The sequence below is a fragment of the Plectropomus leopardus genome, chromosome 11 (assembly GCF_008729295.1).
Source record: "Plectropomus leopardus isolate mb chromosome 11, YSFRI_Pleo_2.0, whole genome shotgun sequence".
In the NCBI taxonomy this organism is placed as follows: domain Eukaryota; kingdom Metazoa; phylum Chordata; class Actinopteri; order Perciformes; family Serranidae; genus Plectropomus; species Plectropomus leopardus.
In genome coordinates, this window is record NC_056473.1 from 931 (window position 1) to 23,050 (window position 22,120).

The following is a 22,120-nucleotide window of genomic DNA, read 5'->3' on the forward strand; positions in this document are numbered from 1 at the left end:
TGAGCCAAAATCCTGTTGTATTTCCCTTGTCGCCTATGCTCAGTAAAGCCTGGACATCACTGGTCCATTTGTCCGTGTATTTGTCTGGTTGTTTTTTATGAGAGTATGCTGCGTTCCAGCTGTTTTTTTAGCACACAGTCAGAGTTAACGAGAGCTGGTTCACCCATGTTTGTTGCAATGATTTTAACAGCAGTTCATGACATTTCACGCTGTGTTTGTAACAGCAAAAGTGGGTATTTTCTAATGACAGTTTGGGACATTTCCAGCCATGTTTGTAGCGACAAAAGCAGGTAATTTGTATTTGTAGTTTGATTAATGCAAGACATACTGCATATTTATATGCTGTCCAAACACTTTCTTTTCATGTATTTATATACAACTTTGGCTGCTAATCCAACAACTCTCAGGAAGTAGGGCCAAAGTCGGTGCCTCCTCTTCAACCTCTTCAACACAACAACAAGGATGTTATGATCCCGAGAGTTGACAGTGATTTATCACGCTCTACAACTTTTGCCTCCACTCATGCTTTCTCAAAAACAAAAGTTCAGCGCAATGCACCTTCATCATCAGCCTCGAAAGGATTTTGGAGAATATATAATTTGTTCACCCCAGCAGCCCTTCGCTATCGTCCATATGGATGTCCCCCATGTCTTCACTCACATCAACTCCCTTGCGAACAATTAGGATTTATGTCTCTCATCTGAGCAGATTACAGTAAAGATGGACTGTCTCCCTGAACTATCCTCTGTTTCAAAGAAAAAGAAAAAAATATATAACTATTCTGAAACCTTTGGCTCTGTTGGAGTCTCTATGTTCACAACAACAGTGAATGATTATATTTAAGAATGTTTGTGTTTTTAAAAAATGTAGGTCGGGGGTTGATGTCCAAATAGTTTCGGTGGATTTAAGCTTTAAGAAAATATTGTTTTTTATTTGATGTTCCTTGGATAGATGGGTTTGATGAATTCCTAACTTGTTCACTTTTGCTTCTTTACAAGGGCAAAGACAGTGATGAACAGCCACAGCTGACGGTTGATATTGGGGAACCACAAACAGAGGCCCTGGAAGAGCCTGTGGACAAAGGTGCAGATTTGGTTTACTCCCTCAATGACAGACCACCGTGGTATCTCTGCATCCTGCTTGGCTTCCAGGTAAATTAATCTTGCAAATGATGTAATTTATGTCATTTGTTGGTGTTTTGCTGGCTCTCGGATCGGGTGCCTGAACTACAGGCTGTACTTTCACATTTTCGGATTGCCAACTGCCGCAAGTCCTGCCACCCTTATAACGTACACAAAGAGTATACCACTGATCAAGAGACACATCCACCCCTCTTTGTCTGTCAAACTTCCACCAAAATCAGATCAAACAGTAAAACTAGGCAGTGCTGATTAGGAATGGGTATTATTAGGATTTCATTGATACCAATACCGGCACTGCTTAACGATACCGAAACTTAGCTTGTCAACCTTCACAGTTTCCTTTGGTAAAGAAAAAGAAAAACACAGTTGTACTCCTTGTTAATTATTGTTTATTGTTATAAGGGCAGCTTAAACTTTATTCTCAGCATACCTATCAGCAGTTATCTAGCAAACCTAAACCAACTTCACTCACTGAAATGAATGACTGTCTTTCAGGATAAACTTTTTTACTGTGTCATTTCCTCTTGGTTCATAATGGTCAATATGTTTTGACTTGGGTGTCTGATTTCCATCTACTGAGAGCAATTGGAGCCACTGGGGCTTGGGGACTCCACCGCCAGACTGACATTAGCATTAGGGGCTTTGCTAACTCTATCACAGACGCTGCACTACTTCATATTCATGAAATGCTGCACTTGCAGCTATACTTTGACACAAGCGTCGTCATCATGAGGGGCAGGTTGCCAGATATATTATATATTTATGTCATGAATACTGTAGGGCTGCACCTAACAATTATTTTTTTATTGATTAATCTATAGATTATTTTTTCAAATAATCAATTAATTGATTAATATAACAACAAATTTACTGAAAAATAACATTTTATAACTTGACATACAGTGCAGGGCATTATTCCCCAACAAAAAATAGCCCAGTCGTAACTGGTAATCTGTGTTTTACAGTCTGATATAAAGTCTCTCCAAAATGAAATTAATGCAAGAGCTTGTTCCATTCAAGTAAAAGAAATGTAGTGCAATCTACATTTACCAATCCAACAGCAAAATAAATAAAACAATGTAAAATTCAAGTCACTTTTGGGAGGAGGACCAAAACAGTTACTCTTTGTTACAGTAACAAACATCAAACCTTGCAGTCCAACATAACATCTTACAGTAAAATTAGTACAATTTGATTAACACTGTAACTTCTCTCTTACAGAAATAATTCTAACTAGTATATTCTTTCTGCATCAGAATAGACCAGCCTTAACTGGGCCTTAAGGCATATCGCTGTCTGCTGATATGAGTGCTGTATTTTCATATTTATAAGCACATATTCCACTCATTTATGAAGTTATGCAAGCTCCTGCAGAGCTGACAACTCCGTCCTGTAAATATTTCAAAATAAAATGCATTGTATCAGCAACTGATGGCATTCTGTCCACAGAGACACAGTCAGATAGCTTTTGTTTTGAAAGAGAAGCAAGAAAGTTGAGGTAAAACAAACATCTTTGTATTTCCTCATCTCTGTGACAGAGAGAGACTTTAAACTGCAGTATAAATTGGTAAAGAGTCAACTAACACGAACGTCACTCTTAAAAAAACTGCGAGCCACCATTTCTCTAGATGTGCTGCAGCTTTTTGGTTTAACAACTGCCTGCCACTGCTGGAAACAAGGGTGAAATGGGACTGAACCATTAGGTGGATGTTCCAAAAAACACATTGCAATGAGCTGAAATAAGATTAAAACCATGATAGTGTTGCAAAGTGTGTAATAATTCTCTTTGGGTTTGTCACCGTAAACAGCCACTTTTATCATTGCAAAAAGTTATTCAACGCTAAAAGAAATAATATTGATTAGTGGAGCTTTAAACACAATGCATTTGGGTGAAAACAATTTAGTGTAAATTCGTGAGATGGCATTTTTTCAATGATCAAATAATTGTACAGTAAATTAAACAAGTATTAAATTATGATGTGCATGCACAAATAAGTCAAAAACCAGTATTTGAAATGCTTTTACAAAATAAATTATTCAGATAACTTACAGTAGCTGGTTCCAGGTATTAAGCAGCAATACATTATAACAACTATTATGATATCTTCCTACAGTAATCACTAGAAAAATATCAGACTTGGAGCCATGCCTGTAGCATTTCTCAAACCTCAAATCCTATTTAAACAACCCAGCTGTATCCCAGCATGTAGAAGATGGTCCTTTTTTGGACAAAGACAAAGATATTGGATGGGAATTTTTTTTTACCATCTTACCATCTTACCATTTTACCAATTATAAAATATTATGTGTGGAAGAACAGCACCCTCTTTCTGCTTTGTGTCCTAAAACTTTCCAGCACATCTCATCCTGTGTCTCTCGTTGTGAATTTTAGAATTGCTCAGTCCTCGTCTGGGTAAAGATAAGATAAGATAAGATAAGATAAGATAATCCTTTATTAGTCCCACAGTGGGGAAATTTCCAACATTGCAGCAGCAAAGGGATAGCAAAATAGAAAGATAACTGTGCAAAATAAACTATATTAATAAATAAAAGACTAATTCATAACAATATGATCATGAAATGCCAAGTTTTGTGGTCATTCACATTGAAATGTCAAAGCCTTGTTAAACAGTACTTAAAACAAGTCACAGTATTTTTAATGTTTACATGATTTAAAGCACTTGAAATGTTAAACCCTTTCTTTTTTAAGCAGCTGTCATTTATAGTAAGTTGATAATCCAAAAGGATTTGAATCTGACATTAAACCTGTCATCCTTTAATCCAGCAGTTGTCAACATTTGACAATAAATCAGACCTCTTTGAATCTCATGTTGGAAGACAAAACTTGTTTGTCAGTACTTTATAGTGCTTATTATTGGCGGAAGTCCAAGGTGAGAGAAGGTTTTCTCCACAGAAAAAGAACATTAGAACAATAAAAGAGAATGTTTCTGATAAACAGGGCAGTGTAATGGAAAAAGGACATGAGAAAAAGTGCTCCTTGAGTTTACATAAGAAAATCAGAAGATCCGAAGGCCATGAGTTCAATAAGTTTGAGCAGCCATGACATTTGAATCATGCGGTAAAATTAGTTACAAGGAGACCCTGTAGAATGAATACACTTTGACGACGCAGTGATTAATCAGCTAGTTAGATATTTTTAGATTGAAATATTTTCTGCTTTATTTAGCTTTTTAGCTTGTGTATTAAAGGCCTGAGGCTGATCCATGGACCAAAGGAAAAGCTTTTGGGCTGTTATGGGGAGATTTTGCTATAATATCTTTACGTGATGGAAGTAATCACTTACGTGAAGTCACGTAACGTACGTCGACACGTCCCACCATTTCACACAGCATGCGTAATGACAGCGTGAGCAGCACCGGGCGTGTCGCTTATTATTTCGGCGCCCATGTATCAAGTTAGAGCGTGCACGCTGCTCGCCCGAGCATCGCTTGTCAGGCGCGTGTGAGCTGTGTTTCAGCTGCAGCATATCTAGAGTAAATAATCGATAGATTAATCGATTAATCAAAAAAAAAAATCGATCAAAAAAAATAATTGTTAGTAATATATAATATGTTTAGTAATATATCGCTAAATATATTACGGGCACAACACTCATGTTTCTGGTGCGCCTTGGTACTATACTATACTGACAGCCTTTCCTTTACACTCGGGATTCTCTTTACCGCCATATGAAGGCAGTAGGTATCTGTTTGCTTTGCACTCTTGAAGTGGAGTGACTTTTGGTTGTCTCAAAACACATGGTGCACAGGAGATTTTGTTACACTTTGTGTAAGCAGAATGTAGAGGAAGGTAGAAGGTAAACTTATTGGTCATTTTTTAAAACAAAGTTTTAAAAAAACAAAATTACATTTGTCATCTTTGAAGTTGAAGAATGACTTGATTAAAATCAGCAGCTACTATAAAAAGTTTCATCCGATTTCTCCTGATGGCATCATTCGCTTCCCGCAGGGCATTTTTTGAATTATAAGACTGTTTTAAAATAAGCAAGCCCCCAGTACTATGTGCACATCAAATATCCTTTAACTATTAATCTGTACAATTTACTCTGCATATTGGAGATGGATGCATTGAAAACAGTTTATTCAGCTTTATCTTAGCTATAGCTCCCATTCCTACAAGCTTTTCATGTGGTGTCTCCATCTTAAACACGAATTAATTGGGTTAACGCTTAAATTCTTTATCTTTTTTAAACAAGGCTGGCCAAAAATGTCGCCTGGAGCTCCACATTTTTATGCTAGTTGAAAGCCATGGCCAGATTTATTATTTTTTTGGGTTCTCCACATCCATCCAGCCAATTGACATGAATGAGATATCTCAGGAATGGCTTGAGGGAATTTCATTAAATTTGGCACAAACCTCCCCTTGAATTCAACAATGAACTCATTAGATGTTGGTGGTCAAGGGTTAAAGGTCAAGGTCAATTTAACCTTGCCTTTCTCATTAACTGTAGTTACATAGACATAAATAACCCATTTATAGTGCTTGTCCTGGTAATAATCATATTTGGGAAATGGTGTTTAAATGAGCACAGAAATATTAGGTTATGCACATTACGCATATGTATTCCAGCAAACATATTCAGGTTTCTCATAAATGGAAGATACTGTTTACATGCTCAAACACATAAACAGAATATTACAAAAAACAGATCATAAATGGGTTTTGTCCATGTAAATATAAATGTAAATATATTTGTTTTGAAGCCTGCTGTGTGATAAAATACCTGTTTTTTGTGGAAATTAAAGAAAAGCGGGCCTCACTATAAGCTCAAAATACTGTGCAGCCTAACCGAAGCATTTAAAAGTCTAAACAAACAAACCAAAACATGAAGAAGAGAAGTTTGTTGTCCACCCAAAGAAAGTCTGTTATTGTAAAAGCTGCAGTTAACTTCTTTTTCCACTGGGACAATTCATTTTCTTGAGCTTTTTTTTCTTTTTTTTTTTTGAGTGGTTTGCCCTTTTTGGTCACATCACTGTTTTTATATAAGCGCAAACTCACCCATTTCCCAGAAATTTGCTGTAAAGTCACAACAAATCTGTTGAAGTTTGACTTCATCACATCATGACATAGCATGCTTTAAATCTGCAGGATTGGTAGACAAGCATCAGCGCTCACCAGCCACCTCAGCTGCATGTCACAGGGCATTTCACCGGGGTCATCAAGTTGTGTCCTCCTTGCGCTTAATTTGATTTAGACCACAATTTGTCATGAAGGCTCAGTAGATAATCCCAGCATCTGGCCACACTTTAACCTTCAGCTACACCATCACCAACAACTAATATAGATTCCCTTCTACCAACTCCCTAAATCCTAAATTTAGTGAGGCCATCAACATCTGCCTTCAATTGTTTTCCTCTTCTTCAGTGGTGGTCAGTGGACCACCACCACCCTCAATTCAGACATATAGAGTTTGGGGGACAATGCATTGACAACACAATATTAAAGAAAGCTGAAAACAAAATAAAGTGCTCCTCTGTATGCAAGCTAACATTGTAAGTAGCCAGGCTTGGATCTGTAAAGAACAGGATCAGATTTGAGCTTGAACTGTGTACGCTTGTTTCAGAGTCTTTTCCGACTATTTTGGCAGCTTCTTAAGCCTTGAGGTTGCAAGAGGTCACTTTCTATTACATGAACATGGCTAAGCACTTTGATATTTAGCTAGTGGGTATCTTTAAAGTATTAAACTTTGCTTTTGATTTGCTAAACTTAACGAAACCTTCAAAGGATAGTTCAAATCTTTTGAGGTGGGGTTGTACAAGGCCCAAGTGGTGGGTTGTGGTCCAAACTGGGCTGTTGGGTCCATTCTAAATGGACTGCAAGTGACTCTTGAATGTGTCAAGTTTATAAAAAAAACACAGAGGTTTTATTTTGAAGTGCCAAGTGTCTGTTTATTCTTGCAGTGCATTTTATTTCTTTGTGTTCAAAGCCGATGTGTGGTTTACATCTTGTGAAGTAAAAACTTGTCTGTGTTATGTGCTATTTTATAATCTGTGAAAATTGAACTAGTGACTAAGGAGGAATCTGGGCCGTGTGGCTGGACCAGTTGGGAACCACTGGTACAAGGTTACTTATCAATAGTCAGTGTATTACACACAGTAGATGGCCGACGACACGCCCCCGGTTTGGATTTTCAACAGGGAAGCTAAGCAATGTACTGCTGTGGACTGGGACAGCAACAAAATGTCTTTTAACAAAATAAAAAAAAAAGTGTGTCAATTTATGTGTATGCTATATTAAAAATATTGTCACTGCTAAACCTTGCCATCAGACGACAATTTCCGATGGGGAGCTGAAGCTGTTAGATCGCTTACTTTGAAGCCAGACACAGAGGTGTCACGTTAGAAAATGTTCATGTTTCATGTCCTCTAACAGTTTTCTATGACATTGCCAAATAATTTTGTGGTGATAGAGGTGCCGCATCAGACTGTACTAATAGGAGTTGTTTTACAAGGGAATGACACAACTTCTTTGTCTGTTGAAATTGGAGTACTTATCTGTGTGTGAATGAGCCAGAGTGCATCTGTTTTATGTTGGCACAAAACTCAGATCACAGTGCTGCATAAGACATCCGAGAGTACACACAGATAATGTGACCTGGAATGACCTGCTGTGCCAAAAAGTCAAAAATCAGCAACTCTGTTTCAATGTTACTTTTATTTTTCTGTATTTCGTAAAAGAAACTGCATGTTTTTCTGTCATTTACAGTAACTCATCTAGATACATATCAGCTATTATTAAAGTTTTTTTCCTTTTAGCATCTTCCTTTTCCATCATTCCCTGCAGTGCAACAGAAACGATTTGAGAAAAAATGTCATGGGGATGAGAGATATACTTCATATTTACATATCAAGATGAGAACTGGCAGAATTCATAAGAAATCAAGAGAATGGGATTCATTTTGTGTGAAGTGGAAATGTTCTTTTTAACCCCTTAAAACTGATCCACTTTCCTCTGCCTTTGCAGCATTACATCCTCGCGTTTGGAGGCATCATTGCAATCCCGCTGATCCTGGCCGAGCCCCTCTGCATAAAAGACAACAATGTCGCCAAAAGCCAGCTCATCTGCACCATATTCTTTGTGTCAGGAATATGTACTCTGCTGCAAACAGCCATTGGTACCAGGTAACGCCCCCTCACTGTCTTACAGCACCAATAAACCTGATGCTTAAGATATTTCCACATGCGGTCTTTCACACATATACACGTGAGATTTGACAACTTGTGTGTGTGTGTGTGTGTGCGCGCGCGCGTGCGTGCGTGTTCGCGTTTTAAGTGGCGCAGTCAGTCAGGTTTAAGATTTATTGCAGGTAAAAACTTAGATAATGCCTCAAGAGAATTAAGAATGTTCCCAAGATAAAAAGATACCGATACTCGTGCACACACACATGCGCACGCACACACATATTTGCACACATATACACACACACACACGCACACACACACGCACACACACTTGCCGTGACTGTTTTAACCCTCTGATGATGAGGACAAGCAAGTATTTAAATCTTAATTCACGAGTATTACTTGACAGCATACCTCTGTCATCTAGCCTCAACATGCAACATGTCCTTGCAGTGATCCTGTGATGGTTTTACAAGCTTTTTTGTTCAACCAAAGCAGAGCCAGAGGCTTGTTACAGAAAAATATGCAAACTGTTTGTTTTTTTTTCACTGGAGTTTCAAGCAGGGATGCACCGATTTTGAAACTCTGGGCAGATACCAATAGTGATGTTTTGTTGTTGTGTTTATTTGCTTTTCTTATTTATTCCCTCCTTTGTGCCAGGGAAACAAAGAAATCTAAAGTACAAAAAATAACTGTTTTAAAGACATCAGTAAGCATTAACCAGTTAAACATTTTAAAATCTGCTTTAAAAGCCTGTTTTACTTAATATTATGCATAGGGTTGTCAGTGTTAATTGTGTTGCAATTAAGGTCCATACATTACGCGTTTATTTTTATTTGTATGCATTAGTCGTCAGCTGCCATTGCTATCTTTCAGAGGCTGTACTGAGCTGAGTCTTAGAACCAGAGGGATGATTCTGGTATCATATCAAGACATGAGGGATCCAGTGGTACAGTGGTCTGGCTAGCTTCTTAGGAAGGTAACGGCTAAATAAGGCTCCAACGTTAGGCTAAATGTTTAGATATCTGAATGAAAATGGGTTCTATGGGTACCAGTGAGTCTGCCCTTTACAGACATGCCCACTTACGCTAGTCCCAGGTAGATTTGCGCAAAAATCATGCCGTGCTTTTTTTTTGTTGTTGTTTTTTTTGCATGCAGTATAATTGTGTTACTTTTGTCCATAGTAATTGAATGCATATTGGGGTCCTTCAACAGTCTTGAAATTGCTACCACCTGATAATAATTAGGCTAATCAGACTGATGTCAGCCGGTAACCACATCGTCAAAGCCGGCACTATTTAGGAGTATGTTTTAATCACCACAGACGGTGGTTGAAACTACATAGAAGAATTTGCGTAAATCTGATGCAACTGACTGTAGACCAGCTAACATGGTGGAAGACTGACCTCAGTGATGTCCCCAAGCTGGGGACAAGTCTTAGCATTGCATATGTCTTAGCATTGCAGGGAACAATAGTTTAACACATACAGAATGTTATGAATCAGAAAAAGCAACTAAACTTAAACTCCTGAAAAGTGCAAATGCTGTCATTTGATTCCTAAGCAATGTAATGTGATAAGAATGGCTTGACATTGTTAATGTGGACTTCAAAATTGTTTTGAATTGCAAAATAATGTAATTGTAAACATGTGATAAAAAAATAGTGATTAATTGCGATTCACTATTGAAATTCAGCAATTATTTAAGAAAATTTAAAATTTTTATTTTTTTGACAACCCCAGTCATACATCATTATTCCCACTCTAACACCCTCATTATATTGCTTTAAAAACAAACAATTGTATTTATACAAGTTCCTTTCTAAAATGACATTTTACAAGATTGTATTTGTGCATATCATGAGAAAGTCATAATTTACCTTCGCCCACTACTAGACTTTAGCTCATCATAATATAGCTCAACGCACCAGCCAATGACTGCTTACACCTAACCTTTACTCTTCCTTTTCCTGCTCATGTCAACACGTATTTGCTGTTCACAATGTGGCAATATCAGGGAAATAATAGGTTGAGTCCCTTGGCATGTCGATTGTGAGTCCACTGTGTCCTTTAATCAAGAAGGGGTTGTTTCTGTAATACTGGAAAATCCAGAAAATCCTAAATGTCATTCTAAACTGACATAAAATAGAAAGCTTATAACATTTCTGAAATGATTCCCCGGAGCTTTATTTGCAACATGAGCAGCAGCTCAGCATAAGCAGCACAGTGAAATAGTGAGTCAGTCTCCCGCCGAGCTCTACGTGACACTAACAGTGGAAATGAGATTTACCCTTCAGGATAAGTTCTGAAATAGTTTTCCTCAAAGCCTCATGACCTCCAAAGTTTTACGCAGCTTAATTTGTGGCCTTCCTTTCATAACAGAGATGTAAAATCCAGGAAGCTGTTTGGCACTTTGATAGGAAAATCTTTCCGAAGCCAATGCATCAATCCGCGATTTACCACTGTGCAGCTGCCTCCCACACACAGTTCAATACACTTTTCTTTTCCCACTGCTGTAACTGTGAGCCTGAGCAAATAGCTAATGCTTTGTTTGAGGTCTCCACCCACATAGTTTGGCAAAAGCTTAAAGGACAAAAATGGGATCCCGGTAAATACTTTGACACTGAATAATAAGTAGGTTAATCTTTGCTTTAATTGTCCTATTCAAAACTGTGGTATGAAGGGCTTTGTTGAACAAGGGAATATAAGGATAAAAACACAAATGCGCACACACAAAAGTGCATGCAAGTACATACATTGCAGCACAAAAAGAAGAAAATACATGCACAGGCACTGTGAAAATATGTCTTTCAATTTAACTTTAAACTGGTATAGACAACAACTTGTTGCATGGTTTGAAATTAATATTTATATTTATAGTCAATTCATTTCAGTCCTCAACAGCAAGTGTTTTTAACATTAAAAATGTGGGGAGAGTTATGCATTTAAAAAATAATGAGAGATTAAAAATGCAGACATTAGACAGGATAAGTGCAGATTATAATAACTGTTGAGAAAATGTCCTGCAGGAGTATTGTTGCGGTGAAAGTTTAAATTATGCCTGTGAGTGAGTAGTTATGAAGAAAAGATATCACATACTGCTTGCACACGTACTCTGTAAGTTTCAATCTCAAAGTTTCATGAAGACAATGTTTGATCTGCCTTCTTTTTTAGGTTGGATTAAGGTTAGTGGTTCCCGAACACAGTGCTAAAAAAATAAATTTATATATTTTTGACATAATTGTAAATATAGATTTCATTTATAGATATAATGTAGTTCTCTTCTCATTTTTCACTTTAAAAGAAAACAAAATATTTTTTCATTCTCTCTTTTTTGGGGGCATTTTCAACTTTTACTATTTTACTGTTGTCGGTCCAGGTTTCAAAGTTTGAAGGATCCTTCCTTGAATTTGATAAGCATCAGTTGTTTGTTTTAAGGGGGTCATGAGCCCAAAAGGTTTAGCGCAATCACTGTAGGCAACCAAAACTGCTACGTTTGTTATATTAGATCCTAAATCTCTGTATTAATTTTGGTCTGAGTTTCTAAAACAATAATTTAACTACTATGAATGTCTTCCACCGTGTAATATCAGTGTGTGAACATTTTAAGCTGGTTTGAACCAGCCCCTTCTTATTCCCACGTTGCCATATAGTAACGCTTCGATGCCTTGGGCAGCCTGTCTATGCATGGCAATATTTGACACTGATAACAACTAAGGTATTAGAGAGAGAACAGTGTGAATGTCTGTTTAGGTCGGTCCTGACTCGACTGACCAGATCCTGGCTCTGTGAGAAATCAACATGCTCATTAAAGTTCTCAGCTCTCCCTTCAAGCTTGCTTTGAACTCATCCAGGTTATGTTAGTCCGCAGAGACTTGACATCGTTTGCTGCGATGACCTCTGACCTTTAACCCAGTCGATTTACTGACTTGCAGGTTACCCATCCTCCAGGGTGGGACATTCAGTTTCATCACTCCGACCCTGGCCATTCTTGCCCTGCCCAAGTGGCAGTGCCCAGCCCCAAAAGCACCCATGATGTTGTCCGTGCAGCTGCAGAACAGCACCAGCTCGCTACAAATGGAAAATTCTGATGAGGTCTGGATGTCACGAATGCGTGAGGTATGTAAAATATTCACTTGAGCCAGAAGTACCTTATGTGCCCCTAGAGGGAATCCAATCACCTTAGCAGCACTAATGGATATCAGGGGAACAATGAAGACCCTGTGTAATTTTGTCACACCTTAATGTTTGTGTGCTGATTTAAACAGTTGTATGGTTTATACCATTTTGTTTATCTCTACATGTGTGCATCCAGCAGGTTCACCCAAAATGTTCCAATTTAAGAGATTTAAATGCCAAACTCAACACGTACTGAAGTTACAATATGATTACAATAAATGCTCCATGTTATTCTCCTATCATAAATTATGGGACCAGTTAAGATTTTCATTTGTTCTGTTGCAACTGTATATTTTTTTATTGATTTTTTTTTTTAAAAAGTTTAAATTGTTAATATTTTGAAATTAGGTTCAAACCCAGAGATGCAAGTTGGACCTTGTAAACCAGGTAAAACAGGACCCATACAGTGTCTAAATTGCAGAAGGGGTAGTAAAAAACAAAACAAGTTGAAACAAATTGCTGAAAACATAAATACTTAACTGTGTGGTTAAAAACATGAACATTTGGTCAAAGATGACTCAGATTCTTATTAATTGAAGAAAAAGCTGTGTATTTACAAAAATCTGATAGTGAGTAAAAACAAAATATAAAATAATAATAATAACAAAAATGGGTAAAACATGAATCAAAAACTTAAAATTTGGGGTAAAACCTCCAGATTTGGGTTAAACAACACACCCAATATTATGTCCCAATGCTAAGAGTTTGTGTAAACACAGAAATCTGGGTAAAACTGTTGAACAATGCTAAATTTCTCATACAAACTACTACAACAGGAAAAAATATGAATCAACTTTTGTTGTCTAGCGTTTAAGATATTTTGCACTCTCATATATCTGTCAGCAGGGTTTTGTGCAAGACATCTTTACCTGTGGCAATGTGTGCATTTATCACAGATGTGTGTTTCAAAAGGAGGATCTCTAAACAGGATGGAAACTGCCACACCTTTGCTTTCAGTAGGAGCGATTGATAAAGTGCCAAAGCTCTGCTAGTTTCTGTAGCAGGGTATGTTTACCATATTTCAAATGTGCTCTCAGATCAAAGTCTGTGTGACAAGACCTGTTGATAAGACTGATTACAGTTTAATGAGAGGTTTAACAGAATAAAAACAACAAGTTGAAAATCATAAATCCAACTGTCAGGTTGGAAGTTGGAAGTCACGACTCAACATGTATGTGTGACTGCTCATTACAATGGACTTTGTAAAAAGGCAATTGGATAATAATACACCATTATCGAGTATATAGGCCCTATGATGTGGATGATTAAAAAACAACAAGCCCACCGCCTCTTCATGAAACAGGCAATATACATTTATGTACAGAAAATACATCAACAGCGAAGTTCACATAACTCTATTTTAGCATTTTCACCATCTTCACTATTTCACTAATCTGCATAATTATAATGTTATATATAATAAATAGGCCTTTGGAATAAAATACATCGTCTTAAATTTGTCTTTGTTCAGCGCTGTTAATTAAAATACCAAACCAGAAGCAATGTTCATCCTTGCATTTCTATTAATAAGGTTGTAGTTTAATTTCTGAGTTTAATATATTTTCAAAGCTACAAAGCTTTTTGTAGAGGTTTTAGTTCAGTTAGAGCCACCCATGTCTTCTGTTATTTTTAATTTGTTTAGATTTCATCTGGAATCCAAATAGAGTCACAAGTGCATCCATTTTCATTTTCATGGAGTGGCTCCTTAACTGCTAAATGCACAGCAGCACAGCAGCGGCATTAGTTGGCCTGCCTGTCGCTTGCTGAGAGCACTTGTAGATGTCCTCCCTCAGAGAGAGAGCTATACAGCAGCGATACTCAGCTTTTCCGCCTGCAAGCCAAATCTGGCCGTTGATAGGGTGCTGGTTGGCCCTCCAATCATTCACAATAAAACAATGTAATTCACACTGGGAATTGTTTTTGTACTTGGAGCATACATAAGGTGCCAGAGTGCATAAAACAGCATCAGAATAGTGCTTGTTTATCAACGAAGTGCCAGTGGAAGATCTCCTTGACAGAGGTCCTAGCTAAGCCCCTAATGTCCTAAAATACTAGAAGTATCCTAAAATCTGAGAAATGTCCCAAAATCCTAAAAATTCCCCAGAAACTTAGAAACCTCCTTAAATCCTCAAAATGTCCTAAAAAGCTAGAAATGTCCTGAAATTCTATGACTATGCTGCTGCTGTGACTGGCCTCTGGCCTCCTGTCATTTTGCAAAAGTGGCCCCCAAGCAGAGCAAGTTAAGTATCCCTGCTATATAGGAAAAAACCAATTTCGTATCATACAGTTTATCTTAAGTTAATTCCATTCTTTACAGTATGCAGATAAGTGGCAACATCCTCTGGTTATCCTCTTATCTGTGATTACGTGTATTTCTCACTCGCATGTGCACACTATAATATTCCACATTTCAGTTTTTTTAAATCATATATCACAAATTTTTATGTCTGTTACACACAAGAGGGTAACTCTGGGGCATAAAAAAGGATGGCTCCAAAATTGAGTCAGTCCACCAAGACCTCCATGTTAAAATGCCAAACCCCAAAAGAGAAATAAACATGTTAATAGCCTGGTACAAAAGCAGTTTTGGTCGTTATCGTTAATTTCCCTGTTCACGATGACTGTTCATTTTTATAAAACTCCCTTGACTTATGCTAGATGATGCACAGTTGAGTACCAGAAACATGGCTTACGTATCTCAGTTGTGTCCCCTCTGCAGATCCAGGGAGCCATCCTGGTGTCCTCTCTGCTCCAGATCGTCCTGGGTCTTTCTGGCCTGGTTGGCCTCGTGCTGAAATATATCGGTCCGCTGGCTATCGCCCCCACCATCAACCTCATTGGCCTGTCACTGTTCATTGAAGCTGGGAAGAAGTCTGGAGGTCACTGGGGAATTTCTGCTCTGTGAGTGGGTGGTGTTTTACACCTGGGTTTTGAACAATTTGATCTTGTAACAAAGGCCATAACGTTTGTTTGTGTGTGTGTGTGTGTGTGTGTGTGTGTGTGTGTGTGTGTGTGTACTGTGTGTGTGTGTGTGTGTGTGTGTGTGTGTGTGTGTGTGTGTGTGTACTTCAGTGTATTACACTGTGTACTATCCACCATGTGCTTTCAACAGCTTCAGTCTCTGTCGATTGTCAAGAGTCTTTACTGACAGGACGAATACGAGTCCACTGAAAGATATTCCCTCATTTTCTATTTAAATGATGTCCCACGCTCAAGTCCAAAATCCCATATACATGTTCACTTGTGCTGAGATCTGGGGATTGTGAGGGCTATAGCATATGATTCACATAATTTTCATTACACTATTCAGCAACCCGTAATACCCTTTATATAGGTATCATCATTTAGTAGTTCTCTCAACTCATTTATTCAGGCTTTTCCTTTATATTGTCATCTGTTTGAGCCTGTATGCACAGTCCCACAGCTTAGAGAGATTAGGAGCGATGATGGCATTAAAATAATTATATGATTTATGTGGATGCACACTATTACAGTGTAGCAACTTGAGCATTCACAAATACAGCACAGTAAGATAAGGCATTAGAACACATGGGGAACTAATAACATTATTCCAGACACAGAAGTCTGATTTAATTTCTGTTCAGCAAAATGTTGTTCATTGTCTGTTTTCCACTCACTTTGTTTCTTTATAAAAGCAGTCATGCCCCCAATTTAAAATCCACCTAATCTCCACAACTGCTGCTGCTGCTGCTCACTATTCCCCATTAACTATCTCTGATTTGTCTTTGCTCCTGACCTGTCCGACCCCTTGAAATCTGTCTTCATTTGCTGCCGCCATCTCCAGATAATGCAGACTAAAGTCATTATACAGAGTGATCCTTGTGGGTTTTAAAAGGTTCAGCACATCCACCTCCCGGTGCCATATATGGAGGGTAATCAGTCATATCCTTCTTAGCCCCATTGCCCTGACACCAAGTCAGTGTGCTGGTTATCAGGAGCTTACAGGACCTGAGACACAGACATCTTGTGGTTGTAATCCAACACTCCCAACACACAATAAATACTCAGACTCGACCAGTCTGCCAGAAGACATAGGGCAGGGGAAGTGAAGAAGTCCATTCGCAAATCAAGATCTTTCTGTCTTTCTTTCTTGGTACCTTTTTTCTTTCTTTTTTGGTTTCTTTCTTGGTTTATTTCTCTCTTGATTTATTTCTTTATCTTTTGTATTTCTGTTTCTTTTTTTTTTCTTTTTTTTTTTTTGCTTATTTTCGGGTAATTTTCTTGTAACTTTTTACTTATTTCTAACTACTAAACTGTCTGCTTTCTAAAATTAGTCATTTTTTGGCCATGCCTTGTTAGGTTTCTCATTTCCGTTTCCTCTTTTCCTCATGTTTTTAAAAGAAATAAAACCAACTTGGTAGGGTTTTAAAGAGTTAAAAAGTTTCATTTACAAAGTCACTTTTTTTAGGGGTGTAAGCATACACAAAATTGAGGTTTGGTTTGTACGTTGATTATGGGGTCACAATTTGTTACATTTCAGTACAGCAGGGAAAAGCATGCAGAAAATATATATTTTTCATTCATTCTGAAAACTGTAAACATTCAATCTGGTCATGATGCGTACTTTAAAAGGCACTTAGATAATGTCATATTGTCAATAAGAAATTAAAGAAGTAAATAACACAATGTCAGTAATATAAATGTGATACTCTATCATAAGTTGTTGACCTGTTGATAATTCCTGAACTGCAGCTTAGGCCCATTACAAAGAGGAGGCACAGGGGACTGACTAAAATGCATACAGAAAAGCATATTGTAACGGAGCTCATGCACTTTCAACATATGCTGTAATTCAAAATTCAGAATTCAGACATAAGTTACGGTATATATCGTATATGCAGCCATTATTGCTCCATAGCATTAGTTATTATCTTGGCACGCTCTGAATCTACAGTTTTAGGCAACCTGGACACTGTGGAGAGAAGGGCTCTCATGTCTGTAGTCTGTTTTTGACTCGTTATACTTATTGACACATTTTGGTGATGCTGTCCTTAATGAGATATTTGAAGTGTTGCCACAGATATACCCAGTTAAACAATGTGGGCAAATGTTTAAACACAAAAACGTTTTCAGTTGAGCTTGACAGCTAAGCTGACCAGCATGCAACAGATGATCAACAGCTACTTCGCTGCTAAAACTCACACTTTACTCACGGAATTACAGTTCTGTGGGTTCCTGTAGTAGACATAAATAGATTTTTTTGAATGCTTGGATCACAGGGTGTACCAAACGTATGCGGCATACTGAACCAGCATCCTGTACCGAATGGTTTGAGGTGAATACATGTACCGAGGGATGTCCCAATCCAATCTCAAACATCAGACTCAGGGATGATCAAAGCATTTGCCTGTTTTTTTGGGTTTTTTTGACATTGTAATGCTAACTTGGCTTGCTAAGTTTGGGGCTAACCTCCTTCACTTTAATCAGCAGAAAGCAAGCAAAACAGGGGAGGTTTGCTTGAGTCTTGAGTAGCTGTAGCATTTATTCACTGACAAATAGTCCAAACTGTTCACACTCACTGTTCTCACACACCTCGCACTGCTATGTTTCACTTCATACTCTCTGCTGCAGTGGCTGCAGCCTCACTGACATACACGCACTCTCTTTCTCTTTTGATTGTACATTTGCAATGCACACAGTCTGAAATAAACTGAGGCACCGAAATCTGCATCAGAAGGACTAGAAGCTCTAGATTTTCACAGCTGAGGAAGTCATGAAAGAAAAATAAGCCTAATGATCACATCACATGCTCCTCTCTCACAATGTCACATCTCTTGCATTTGTATACTTGTTGGCCTACTTGTCCTGTTCTGATCAATTTAAAATTCTGATTTTTTTTTACAGGCACATATTTTTCAGTCTGTATTTTAATCTGAATGTTTAGACTGATGTTTAGACCGCTCCTGCTGCAGTCATAAATTTAATCAGAATAAATGTTTCAGCTACAGTGTAAATGTTTAATAAGATTTGAGTGACTTGCTCATTCTGTGGAACAAAGTGGAGCTTAGAGATGCAGAGAGGAACTTATTCTTAACTTTGAAATAGAACAACTATCATTTCAAGTAACTATTTCTGGGATACATTTTAGTGTTGACCAGGCTGCAGACTTTCCCACTGAAATAACATGCACCATGCTTGCATTGGTGCAGAACAGTATTTCATGCACCGCATGAGGTGGATCACACGCCGAATTAAGAAATTTACAATGTTCACATGACCCCATCAGCCACACTTGCACTGTTACTGTGCAGTAAGCTTTTACATGATGACATGTATCATAAAGGCATGCCTGTTGAGTAGAATGACATGTTTTCACTTGCTTTGACTTGCCCCTTTCTGTGTTGTTTGGAGGCATGTCATGCTTAAGCAAAATTAAACTAATAGCTTTGAACAAGGGCCAAGCCTTGGTGGAAGCAGCTGTGAGTGACACATTTTTTCTTGTCTTCTGCTTTCCCACAGCACAGTCTGTCTGATCCTCCTGTTTTCTCAGTACCTCAGCAAAGTCAATGTTCCAATGATTGCTTACAAGGATAAGAAGTGGAAGATTTTCCAGTACCCCCTCTTCAAGCTCTTCTCTGTGAGTTTCCTTTATCATGTTCTGCTTGTCTTCTGTCATGGGAAAAAACAACAACATTCTATTTCAAGCACCTATGGCCCATAATATCAGTGCAGTGCTTAAAAACTATACATCTTAATGATCACCCAGTATCAAGCCAAAAGTCTGCCAATCCAGTATACAAAACTAAATTCAAAATTTTCATTAACAGTGTTAATCTAAGGACTAGGGATGCACAATAATAACGGCACGTCATCGGTATCAGCAGATTATTGACTTTGTTAATAAAAATAGTTAAATCAATAAAGTGAACATGTACAAAACATTAACCCCAGGTTGAAGTATTTTTCTTATTTTGCATAATTAATGAATGTTACATATATTTTATGTCTCCATCTGCTGGTGGGTCATCATGATAAGAGTATGCATAATACATATGATGTTAATTCCATTACAGAAAAGACAGCTGACAATGCTTCTTCTTCTTCTCAAAGAAACGCAGCTTGTTTTTGCCATATTATGCAATTGATATTGTATAGAAAGCCCTTTTGATGCATTTGGTGTTTGTCACACAAGAGACAGATAATGTTGTTACATGTTACGGCCATCACACCTCTTTTGCTTCTGGAACACTGGCACACTAACTTGATTTTTAAACAGAGACTGCACCATAGAGCTGCTACTACGTACTTACTAAGTGCTTACTTTTCATTTTTACACAAAACCAGACACTGGTAACATCATGTCACTTCAGTGTACGATTTAAATAGCATGCTGGCATATTGGAACCAAAAGAGGAGTGACGTATCACACAACAGCAACAGCCTCTTGTGTGACATGTAACACATGCATCAGCAATGCTTTCTTAACAATAACATTGGCATAACATGGCAATAACAATCATTAACATTCTCTGTTACATAGTTGCTGTTCACATCATCGGCTCAGAGGGTGAGGAGTTCCCAAATCTCACTATTTTCCCAACTTGTGGACATTTACAGCAGCTATTTGTCGTCTTTGAGTTAGCTGCTAACTGCTGCTAGCTGCTTTTTAAATCCCTGAATGTTATGTGTGGTCACGCACATAACATATCGTCAAACAAATGATGGCATGATGCCACCATTGTTTGGTTCTGTGTAAATAGCAAAGTTGGCATAATGAAGGGATGTGATGGTAGCCTTTTTGCACGGTTTCTGGGTAAAATGGGTTTTGTCCCCTTTTTTCACACCTGATGAGATTGCATCTCTGTAATTAAGTGGTTGCAGGAGCCTGGAGGTTTTTGGGCCATGCTTTGAAGCTCCAAGGTATGAGGTCGAGAACATACATGCTAATGTAATGCAGACTCAATGAATAAAGGTTTAAAAGAAAAAAGACAACAACTTAAACATTGAATGCGAGCCTCTTCTAGTGAAAAGTGTGTGACTCATTTTGGCTTCAGGGTTTAATCTGTGGAATGCATTATATATGACTGCTCTTATCATTTTGGCAGAATGTCACATCTTGTGTAAGCCCCAAAATCGTACCTAAGAAATGAAGGTTTTTTGATCTTACCGTAAACGAGGTTACTTTTGGATTTAACAGCAGCACAGAAAGAGCTCACCTACTGTAAAAGGGTAGCCAACACCCAATATTATACACAGTCTCTTGGCAAGCTCTATTCATTAATAAGTGATCATATAATGCATGACATACTCTGGCAAATTGTTGTGTAATTTGTACTTTAAATAATGACTCTTTTAGATTTTAATCCATTCTTTCTCTTGGACACAGTATAGGTGAAGATGTCAAAATAGCATCAAAGCAGAAATGAAGGAAATATAAACATATTTTTCTGGCATGTTTTTTTCTTCCCTTGAGCTAATGTTTGACTCTCCTCATATGCCATGCATATGATAAAAGCATTCTTGTGCACAACTCTTTGCTCCACGCAAAATCCCTGCACAAATCCAATCAGAGGTGCACACCAGAGCCCAAGGCATGTATGAAAATGCATGCACGCTCAAATTGAATGCAAGTGATAAATGGTGCAGTAATGAAATCCATTAATAAATTAGATTGTGCTCAGAATCCATTATCAGACGAGTTTGTAGAAACATATATTTAAAATATTTTATTGATGCAAATCAGGCGTTTCTTTGCAAAAACTTATGCTTCAGTAGATCCTTATCCAACAGCCATGGTTGCAGTTAGGGATGGACAAATTTATTGGTTTAAAGACAGATTGGACCTGTGATTGGCTTGTAATGAAAAAAGAGGTAACTGGCATGTAATGTTGGCTCTGTGCATGTAGGTGAATATAAAAAGTCACTAGCTTCAAGGTTTTTAGTACTTTACTGCATCACCAGACTTTCAGCAGATGCTTAAAAGAGTGTCAGAAATGATTGGTTTTTGTTGTTTAAATTTCAGTTTAAATATACTTAGACGTCCTGTATCTGATAAAAAAAATTCTAGGCTTTGTTCGGGATGTGTGGTGCCTGGCTCGTCTGCTTCTTACTGACCATCTTTGAGGTCTTCCCTTCAAAGTCTGATGAGTACGGTTTCTCAGCCAGGACCGACATCAGCCTGGACGCTGTGGCTAACTCTCCTTGGTTCCATGTGCCTTACCCAGGTAAGTGCATATATATCATGCTCTAACATCCTGGAAACCTAATTAGCCAGACTAATTATTTGTCATGTTTCCTCTTCTTCTTCTTCTTCTTCTTCTTCTTCTTATTCCTCTTCTTCTTCTTCTTCTTCTTATTCTTATTATTATTCTTATTCTTATTCTTATTCTTATTCTTATTATCCTCCTCCTTCTTCCATATGAATTTTGGCTGTGCTACTTCTCCTGCAGCATTGCCACCACATAGACAAAATGTGCCTGATTATCAGTAATAGTATACTATGACTTCTATCAGCAATTCCCTAAGCCATTTTCGCAAAATTCGCAAACACCTGCGACAGATTTTACAGTGGGTTTCTATGGGAAGGATTGTTGGGATCTTGAGTGGAGAAGATCAAAGGCAAAGTGTGTTAGAATGGAGAGGAGGTTTAGAATATTCTAAAAAAAATCCTTACTCCGACTGACACATCACTATATGG

The 22,120-nt window shown here is 37.8% G+C and overlaps 1 protein-coding gene across 1 annotated transcript; it reads left to right on the plus strand.

Annotated features, from left to right (window-relative positions):
- Positions 1 to 998: 998 nt before the first annotated feature.
- On the plus strand, positions 999 to 21,913 carry LOC121949772 (solute carrier family 23 member 2-like; the record flags this gene model as incomplete). The annotated part of the gene is made up of 7 exons (XM_042495534.1): positions 999 to 1,151; positions 8,127 to 8,284; positions 12,219 to 12,402; positions 15,182 to 15,363; positions 18,943 to 19,060; positions 21,491 to 21,647; positions 21,873 to 21,913. Coding segments are annotated over 7 exons (993 nt in total), but the record flags the coding sequence as incomplete, so codon positions are not given.
- Positions 21,914 to 22,120: the final 207 nt, after the last annotated feature.